Source organism: Lepidochelys kempii, chromosome 20, assembly GCF_965140265.1.
Source record: "Lepidochelys kempii isolate rLepKem1 chromosome 20, rLepKem1.hap2, whole genome shotgun sequence".
Lineage (NCBI taxonomy): Eukaryota > Metazoa > Chordata > Testudines > Cheloniidae > Lepidochelys > Lepidochelys kempii.
This window is the reverse complement of record NC_133275.1, coordinates 1,139,875-1,148,753: the sequence shown is the minus strand read 5'-3', so window position 1 is coordinate 1,148,753 and position 8,879 is coordinate 1,139,875. Positions and strand designations below refer to the sequence as shown.

At 59.7% G+C, this 8,879-nt stretch overlaps 1 protein-coding gene across 1 annotated transcript; it reads right to left on the bottom strand.

Moving 5' to 3' along the window:
- Positions 1–338: 338 nt before the first annotated feature.
- Positions 339–4,383, bottom strand: ANKRD33 (ankyrin repeat domain 33). Its single transcript, XM_073319195.1, has 4 exons — positions 4,290–4,383; positions 3,666–3,795; positions 2,369–2,509; positions 339–1,117 (listed from the first exon to the last, which is right to left on the bottom strand). Exons 1-4 carry the CDS (start codon positions 4,344–4,346, stop codon positions 339–341), a joined length of 1,107 nt encoding a protein of 368 aa, XP_073175296.1. The 5' UTR covers positions 4,347–4,383.
- Between the last annotated feature and the right edge of the window lie 4,496 nt (positions 4,384–8,879).

Genomic DNA, 8,879 nt, shown 5'->3' with positions numbered 1-8,879 from the left:
AGAGTGAGGCTGGGCAGGGCCCTGGGGGGTGCTGGGACTGGGGTGCTCCGTGGGGTTTTGTTGATTGGGGCTGGGCAGGGCCCTGCGGGGCACTGGGGCTGGGGGTTCTCGGTTGGGTTTAGCTGATCGTTCACACGCAGTCTGAAGCTCCCTATGTCTCGTTCTCACTGCTGAGCCCACCGGCCGGTCTCTGATCTGCCCCTTGGTGAAATGCCCTTTCAGAGCAGGGCAGCCCCCCAAACAGCAGACAGGGCGAGCGTGTCCTTGAGGCGGCCCTGGGGCCTGACCCCAAAGCCCCCGGGCATGGCCAGCTGCCATGCTAGGAGCACCCCCCTCCCCTATGACTTCTTCCCTTTGCTTGTCTTCGTTTTCGTCATCGTCGCCTTCTGCTTCTCTGCTGCCTCGGCGGCTTTCTTCCTCTCCTCCTTCAGCTCCTTGAACTTCCACTTGGGCAGCTCCAGCGTGTTCTTGTTCTTCCGCAACCGCGGCAGCTTCTCCTTGCAGGCCGGGGGGAAGGTGGCCTTGACCAGTTTGATTTTGGGGATGTGGCCCCCGGGGAAGACGCTGTTCCTGCGCAGTAGCCGCAGGGGGAGGAAGCTCAGCATGCCGGAGGTGCTCCGGTACGGGACCAGGACGCGGGTCTCTGACACAGCCTGGCCGTTGCAGGAGGATGAGCCGGGCTCGGACTTGGCATCGGGATCCGGCGTGTACTCCTTGAGGATCTCTGGCACTGACAGCCTCTGCTTGCCCACCTCGGGGGGGCTCCCGGGGCAGATGGTTTGGCAGGCCGTAGCAACAAAGGGGCTGGCCAGGCATGTGGTCATCCGGACCATGTGGTCCATCACCCCGTCCGCCTCAGGGTCATGGGGGAGGTTGATGCTGAAGGTAGAGCAGATCTTCTCCAACAGCCTCTCGCACCTGGATTTAGTGGCCAGTGCCTTGGCCACCAACTCGGGCAGCATCGGCCACTCGGGCCGGTACTGGTCACTGAACTGCTCAGCTCGGGGCCGCTGCAGGATGTTTCGGATCTGTACCATGGTCTCGAAGCGCCCAGTCAGACCTGCCCACTCCCGGGCTGTCTTCCCCCGGACAGGATCCACCGCTGTCAGGTCAGCTCCTGAGACCACAGGGGGTAAAGAAAGGGCCCGTTATAAAAACGAACCCCTTGGCTGCATAAAGGCAAGTGGCTTGGGTCAGAGTCTGAGAGCCGGCCTGTTCCAAACAGCTTCATCACAGGCTTCGTGGATGGGAAAAAGCTTTTAGACCAAAACGAAGGAGGCAGGGTGACCTAGTGGATAGTGCCCTGAACAGGCCTGGGCTCCGCTCCCAGCTTGGCCACTGGCCTGCTGAGCGACCACAGGCAAGTCGTGGCACCACTCTGCCTCAGTTTCCCCATCTGTAAAATGAGGGTGAATGAGACTGGCCAGCTTTGTAAAGTGCTTTGAGATCTGCTGATGGAACACTGAATGAGCGCTAGATGGCAGCCAAAAACAAGGAGCAAGGCCCAGCGGGGGATTCTAACCCCAGTCACCCGGGAAGAGGTCGTGGGCCCGTCTACGCTGCAGTTGCAGGTGTGATTGCAGCGAGTGTGGACGCACCCACGTTAGCTGTAAGCTAGCTCGCGCAGGTCCCAGTGGCACAGCCTGAGAGCAGAATCAAGGTCCAGGCTTCCCTGCGACAGGTACCAAGCTACCTATGTTAAAGCTTGCTCACTCGGGTACCTCTCCCAAAGCAGCGTAGATGTTCTCGCTCGGGCTCTGCAGCGGGTTTCAGAGCCCAGGCTCCAGCCTGAGGCCGAGCGTCTACACTGTTGATTTAGCCCCATGGCTTGAGCCCGAGTCAGTTGGGGATCGGTCCTGCTTTGAGCAGGGGGTTGGACTAGATGACCTCCTGAGGTCCCTTCCAACCCTGATAGTCTATGGTTCTATGATCCAGGCTCTGACACTCACGGCCGCAGGGTTTTTTTTGCAGGGTACACATAACCTGAAGAGCTAGCTGAGGTCAACCCTGCATACCTCCCCTGGGAATAACCTTGACTGGCGACACTGAGGTAAAAAACAGCATCTTGTCTCACTCAGATTTTACATGGCGAGAGCGATCCATGTGAACACACCTTCTGGCTGCGAAGATGTAGCCTAGGAAACAAGTGTATTTGACTCAGGTGAAAATCCTAGGGCAGACGAGGCAGTTGTCAGTTTTAACGTGAGTTAGACGGCCAAGGTAACCCCTAGGCGGGGCGCTGAGCTAACACATGTTAAAGTTACAATGGCCTCATCTTTACTGGGATTTTCAAATGAGTCAAAAAACTTTCCCCCTAAGCTTGGCCCTTGCCCAGCAATTCTCTGAGACACCCGAGAGAGCAATGCACCTGCCAGGAGCAGTGCAGTGACGCACTCCTTCTGCCCCTGCACTGCTGCCTTCATCAGCGCCGTCAGGCCCCGCACGTCCCTCCTCTCGATCTCCAGCATGGGGTAGTAGTTCAGGAGATAGTTAACTATTGTGACGTGTCCTTGACAGGCAGAGAGAGAGAAGCTGCATTAGAATTTCAAAACATAACAAGAAATGAGTATTTAGCGCCCACTCACTGAAGGCTGCATGCATTAGCGGTGTGACTGGGGCATGTGTTCATGAAGGCCCCAGTGCGGTGCTTACAGGGGAGTGAACCAGAGTGATCATGCATGGGTTTGACTTTTTAAAATCCTAGGAAATTAAATGCAAAAAACTTAGTTAATGCATCAGCCCCTCTGCAGGTAAACCAGGAAAGAATCCAAGAGTGCAGTTTCCTAGACTGCGGGGAACACAGCTGGGTGACAGCTGGGTCATGTTTCCCTCCTATTTACCTTAGTAAGATCCTGCTTCTCTTCCCCCCCGTCCTGGGGTGTAGATTGGGGGTAGCCATGCTGAAGTGAGTAGAATTATTCTGGCTTAGGGAGAGGCGAATCAGGCCCTAAATGTGCAACGTAACGGGCCAGATCCTCAGTTGGTGTCGATCACTGTAGCTTCACTGATTTCAGTGTAGCTTTGGTGATTGACACCAGCGTAGGATCTGGTCCACTACACAGCACTGCTCAGGCAGGGGCTGCTCTGAGCCCAAGGGGACATCGTTGTAGGAACCTGAACGTTGGAATTAAATGACTTAATGTTTTAAAAACTGCTACTGTAATGAGGCCTGATCGCAGGGCAGGATGTTCTGACTTCTGTAGGCCCCTGGGAACATGCCAGCCATGGTTTCTGTGGGATTTTTGTTCCTCTGCTGGGGGGGTGGGCGCAAAGGGGGTGTTGCATTTTTGTGTCCAGGCAAAATGCGATGACCAGCTGCTGTGTGAGGCTGAACTGCTTAGAAAGGAGGCTGTTTTCTAGCCCCTGCCATTGAGTTATTTCTGGTTATTTCTCATGGGCGACTAGTCTGGGAACCAGGTCTGTCTCTCAGAGAAGAACGTGAGGGTGGGAGTGGGCAGCAAGTTGGAAATGAGACATTATTGTTAAGGCTCCCATCACTGGGGTAGCTGAGAACATGCCTCTGTAATAATCTGTGGAACTCGCTGCTGCAGGATAACTGGACATTGCCTGTTTAGCTGCCCTCTAATTTCAGTGAGCGCTCCATGCCCCTGTACTCTGGGGAGCTCCTGGGTGCAGCCGCAGCACCGGCATGCCGCAGCTCCTACCTGCTTGGGCGGCGATCATGAGTGCCGTGTTCCCGTCATTATCCTGGTGATTGATGTCTACGTAGGGGCATTTGCTCAGCAGGGTCACGATGTCCACGAAGCCCTTGAAGCAGGCCACCATGAGCCCATTCTGGGGAGGAGCATTCAGAATCAGTGTGTCAGTGAACGCTAGAGTCTTCCCCACTGTGCCCCCACCCCCCCATAGCACTTGCCCCTCTTGCAGGGCCTCATGTACCCTCTCCAGTGCTGCCAAAGTGCATGATGGGAAAATGGTTTGTAGCACGAGAGTAGTTATGGGGCTGGGAACCAACAGGATTCCAGGTAAAGGGCAGTCCAAGGGTCCATCCAGTCTGCTATTCCTGCCTCTGGGCTGTGCTGGACTGGTGTGTCTAGTCCCCGTATGCCGCCTCCAGCAGGGGGAGCCTTTCTGCCCCTCCCACGATGCACCTGGCCAGCCACGGGGTTGGCTCCAGCCTTAGCAAGGAGACGGGTGCGGAGTGTGGGCTGGGAGCCAGGAGGAGCCGCGGGGTCTGTCTGTGTCCAGCCGCCTCACTAGGAATCCTCTTGCTAGTCATCCCGGTCTCCCCCCAAGGGGCTCCTTGCCCACGGCGCGGGAATGCTTACCCGCCCATTGATATCCAGCTCTGTGACCTCCGGCCGGCTCACTCCAAGGGCCAGCATCTCCTGCAGCAGCCTGGCGTTGTTCCGGGCACAGCACTGGTAGAAGGTGGGCAAGTGCCCCCAATCCGCAGCCGGCGCGGGCTCGTAGCAGGGGTAGACGGAGTCGTCGGAGAGGATGCTGCTGGCGTCAGAGAGCTCGGCCTCCTCCGTCTCCTCCTCCTCCTCGTAGTGCAGCTCTGGGTCCGAGGCATCCAGGCTGGTCTTCCAGGTCTGCAGCACGCTCTCTTCCACTGCTGTCATCTGTCATGCAGCCCATTCAGAGGGAGCAGGGCCTGGCACAGCACCACCTGCCCACCCTGCTCCAGGAGCCCCCGGATGCCCTTCTCCCCTGGGTGATGACTCTGCAATGCAAGTCCAGGTCAGCGAGGCTGGGCCAGGCCCAGACCCCCCTCCCCTGCCCAGGGGCCGGTCGCGCTGTGGTGAGGCTGGGGGGAGCCCTGGCTTCTCTGGGCCGCTCGCAGGGGCAGCTGGGACTGACGGGCACCAGAGGCTGATCTTGGCACATGGCTCCATTCGCCCTTGAGACCAAACTGGGATTAGACTCCCCGCCCCCGAGCAGCGTGAGCTGTGACCCAGGTGCAGAGCTGGCCGTAAAGCCATCGCCTGAGGGCTGGGGCAGCTTGGGAGCTTTGGGGATGCAGAGCAGCGCCCAGCCTCTGGGCCACCTGCCATCGGGGGGACCCAGCTGGGTGGGGGGGAACCTCTGTGCCCCTCCCCAACTGCCCCTTCCATTGGCCTCTCAACCCAAATTCCTCTCCTGCTAGGGGCGGGCGAGGAGGGAGTGTGCGTGCCCCAGTCCCAGCAGGCTGGGCCGCTACCCGGCTGCAGGGGCTTGCTCTCTGCACCCCAGAGTCCTGCGTCCGTCCCGTATGCTGCTAGCGACACAGAGACCCTTTGCTGCCCCACGTGTCCAGCTCTGAAAGCACCTGCTTGTCCGTTTGATGAGAAAGGAGAAGGGGGGGGTTCTCCTTGCCCCCCATCCTATCCCCACACAGGAGAACATGGCAGCTGCAAAGCCCATTTCCCTGGCAGAGCTGGGGCCGAGTCCAGCACTGAAGGGGTAAATTAAATCACCAGGTCCAGGCCTCCTCTCTGCTGGGGAAGGGGCGCAGACCCCAGACCACCAGGTCTGAAGCCCCAGGCCTCGCCAGGGAAGGGGCCCCTACTCGTTGGCAGAACATGCGACAGCCCGGCACGCAGCTTGCTGGCATTTCTCTGTCTGTCTGTAACGGGATAACTCGTGAACACTGCAGCCGAGCTGCCCTGGCGTTTCCTGGACTGTTCTGGGCACCCAGATTTCTAGTGAGGTGGGGGAAATGGGGGACAAAGGGAGCCCTGGACCTGTCACTAGCACAGCCCTGACATGGTCCAGCCTGGAGGGCAGAGGGGAAGCCGACTCTGAGCCGCCCCTTGGCCCGTGCAGTCCAGTGTCCTCTGGCTGGGGGCAGCCCTGGTTCTCTGCTGCCCTCCCTTGCATCCCAGCCCTGTGCGTGACCGGCTCAGGGCAGCCCCTGCTCTAATCACCCCTGTCTACACCCACCCTGGAGCACGCTGGAAGGGCTCACTTCTTTACCCAGTGCACCACTAGCCTACGGCACTCCCTGCCACAAGGTCCCAAGCAGGGTGCAAGGGGAGGTCTGGCAGCTAGCGGGCTGACACCCACCGCTCCAGTATTATCTGGGAAATAAAACCCTGATGGGGGGTGAGGGTACAAGCTTCCTGCCTACCTGACCATTAGTGTCTCCTGCCCCTTCCCTGATGCACCTGTCACCGGTCCCTGCGGGCTGGGGGATGCTGCTGCTCTGCTCTGGTCCAGCGAAGCTTCGGAAATCCCTGGAAATATTGCACCAGCATTTGCCTCTCGGCCCAGGCAGGGAGAAATTGCTTCTCCCTCCCAGGGCTTCTCCGGGGACACTCAGCTCTTCCACCTCTATCCCTGGCCCACTGGGTTTCAGCGCTGCTCCAGCCGGGCAGAGACACTCCCTGAGACACGAGGCCTGTGGAAAGTTTTCCCTTCCCCACCACCCCAAGGGAAAGCGGGTTCTGCCCCGGGGCTCCCGAGTGATGACAGCTGGCACCTTGCTGGGGGCTTAGCCAGCCAAGGCATCTTAATTTAGACTGTTACTTAAAATGGCTCTGGCCGCCCTGAGCAGGATCAGGCAGGCGTGTGCAGGATTTGGTGTCCTTAGCTGGAGGAGCGGGTACCGGGAGCCATCGCGCTCTCCTAGGTGTGTTTCTACGCTTGCCTCGCTCTGAGGGCTGGACACTGTGACCCAGCTCAGAGCTCCGGGGGCCGAAGGAGACAGTGCCTGGGGCGTGCAACTTTGAGCCTTCTTTGCACGTCCCGTGCAAACAGCTGAGCAGATGCACAATGGGTCACTTGCACGGGGAAGTATCTGATCTGCACAATTGCACCTGCAAATGAAACACCCGGGTGCACTCGCTTTTCCTGCCTGGGCCGTTGAACCCGGCTCACCAGCTTTGGGCCAGACTGACCAAGGTCTGTAGCACCTGGAGGGACTCTCAAGAGCAGCCCCGTTGGCCAGGCCTCGCCTCCGGAAGGAAGCCGGCAGCTCCTCCTTCCTCTTGCTTTTTAAAAAGTTTTGTTTCCCAAATTAAGGGGCCAGGGCGCTTTGTGGGGGTCCCAGCAAATGGTGGGTCCCCCAGCAGCTGTTAGTTCAAATCCAGTGTGGGTCAGACTGGAAGCAGTGACCCTCTCATAGCTAAGTGGGCCTCGTGTGTGACATGAGTTGGGTGGGTCTCAGTCCAGACCCTAGCAGACAGGTGTCTCCACAGTTAAGGCCACTGTCCCATTGGGAGCTAGTGGGTCCCTTTGCTGGAGGCCTTGGGGGTGAAGTTAAAGGGGGAGCAGGCCTGGGAGACGAGACTCAGGAGGGCAGGCTGAGCTGGGACATGGCAGGGTGTGGGGAGCTAGTCCTGCTGCTGTCGCTTCTGCGGGCTGAAGGCTCCAGGGCCCCACTGACAGCCTGCGGGTCGCTTCCTCCCTTGACCCACTCTGCTGGGTGTGTCTCCGTGGGGAGGGCACGGAGGTGAGTCTTGGGCTAGCAAAGGGAGCTGGAGCGCGAGCCCTGGGGCCTCCTATCCACCCACAGCGCGTACAGCAGGGTCCTGCTTCCCTGCCCCATGTGCGTGTCTACCCCTTGCCACCGGGCCCCTGTCCTGGCTGGGAGAGGAGAGGGACCTACTGGCAAGAGTGGCCACCAGCCCCGCTCCAAGCCCCTGGGATTTGGGGGCCCCCAAATGGTGACTGGGGGCACGTCCACTCGCTACTGGACGGGGCAGGCTGAGGAGACAAGGGGCCGACGCTGTGGCTCTCACAAACGTCCCTGCGCTGGCCCTCCAGGAGCAGCAGGAGCCCTCTGCAGCCGTTACGTAACACGGCAAGAATAGCGCCTGGCTGCTGCAGCCCTGAGCCGCCTGGGTCCCGGCACCCGAGCCTGGTCCCCGCCAGATGTAGGCCCCTGTCCTGCCTGCCACGTGCTGCCGTCAGGGCTTTATCTAACCTTCCCCAGCCTCTTATCACAAGGCAAGGCCTGGAGCGGCTTTAGGGCTTACGGGGGTTATCGCAGGGAGCTGCACGTTATAATCCGTCCTGGCTGCAGACAGGAGCCTCTGAGCAGGTTATGTCACAGCAGAGATCTTGGGATGCCTGGCCTGGCCCCGCCACAGCCCACAGGTGCATTTGCCTCTTATAGCTCCAGCACTTGCCCTCTGCCCGCCTTCTCCCGCTGCAGGCTATTGGCCATTGCTGGGTGCTCTGCGGGGCCCCGCGCCCGTGGGGAAGGAGGCCAGGGGCACCTAGAGGGGTTGCCGGTCTGTGCAGCACCTGACACCACACAGCTGGAGTCTGGACACTGCTGCAGGGTGAGGCAGGCTGGCGGAGCCCCGGGCAGGGACTCAAGAGAGGTGGATTCAAGCCTCGGCACTGCCCCGGACTCGCTGCCCGGCCTTCGGGTCTCAGCTCCAGGGGGATGATAACGCTTCCTGCCTCTGGCTCTTCCATTGGGATTGCAAACCCCGTGGGTTGGGCCCGTGCCTCTGCGCTGCAAATGGGAACCAAGGAGGGTGATAAAACACCACAATGTCCCGCAGAGCAGCAAGCCTTTTCCCCTTGCAATTGCACTGTGTGCAGCCGACGGTGGCCACCAGGGGCTGCCACAGGACAAGGCCACAGAGCCGGTTTGCCAGCTGACGGATTATTAATATGGAGCCGGTGGCTGGATAATCCGCAGCCAGCGCGTGACTTGTCCGTCCTTCCCACTTGTCATGAGCGTCCAGCCAGCTGGCAACGAGAGACCCTTGGCAGGCGGGCTGGGCCCTTCCCTACTCCATCACCTCCCTCCTTTACCGCAGATACAAACATGCCGGGCCTGAAATATTTGCTGCCTTGTTACAATAAAATGGCTCTTTGATTTCAAATGCTGCGGCCGTGCCAGCTGGAGGGGCAGGGGCTCTCTCCCCTGGAAGGGCAGGGCTCCGGGGCGCGTGCCTCCTGTCTGTCCTGGGCCGTGT

Excerpts from the sequence above, each read along its gene's own strand:
- ANKRD33 (XM_073319195.1), bottom strand. The coding sequence starts at position 4,346 with ATGCTGGCCCTTGGAGTGAGCCGGCCGGAGGTCACAGAGCTGGATATC. Across the intron at positions 2,510-3,665 it reads CATGATCGCCGCCCAAGCAG|GACACGTCACAATAGTTAAC; the intron begins GTAGGAGCTGCG and ends CTGCCTGTCAAG. Across the intron at positions 1,118-2,368 it reads CACTGCACTGCTCCTGGCAG|GAGCTGACCTGACAGCGGTG; the intron begins GTGCATTGCTCT and ends CTGTGGTCTCAG.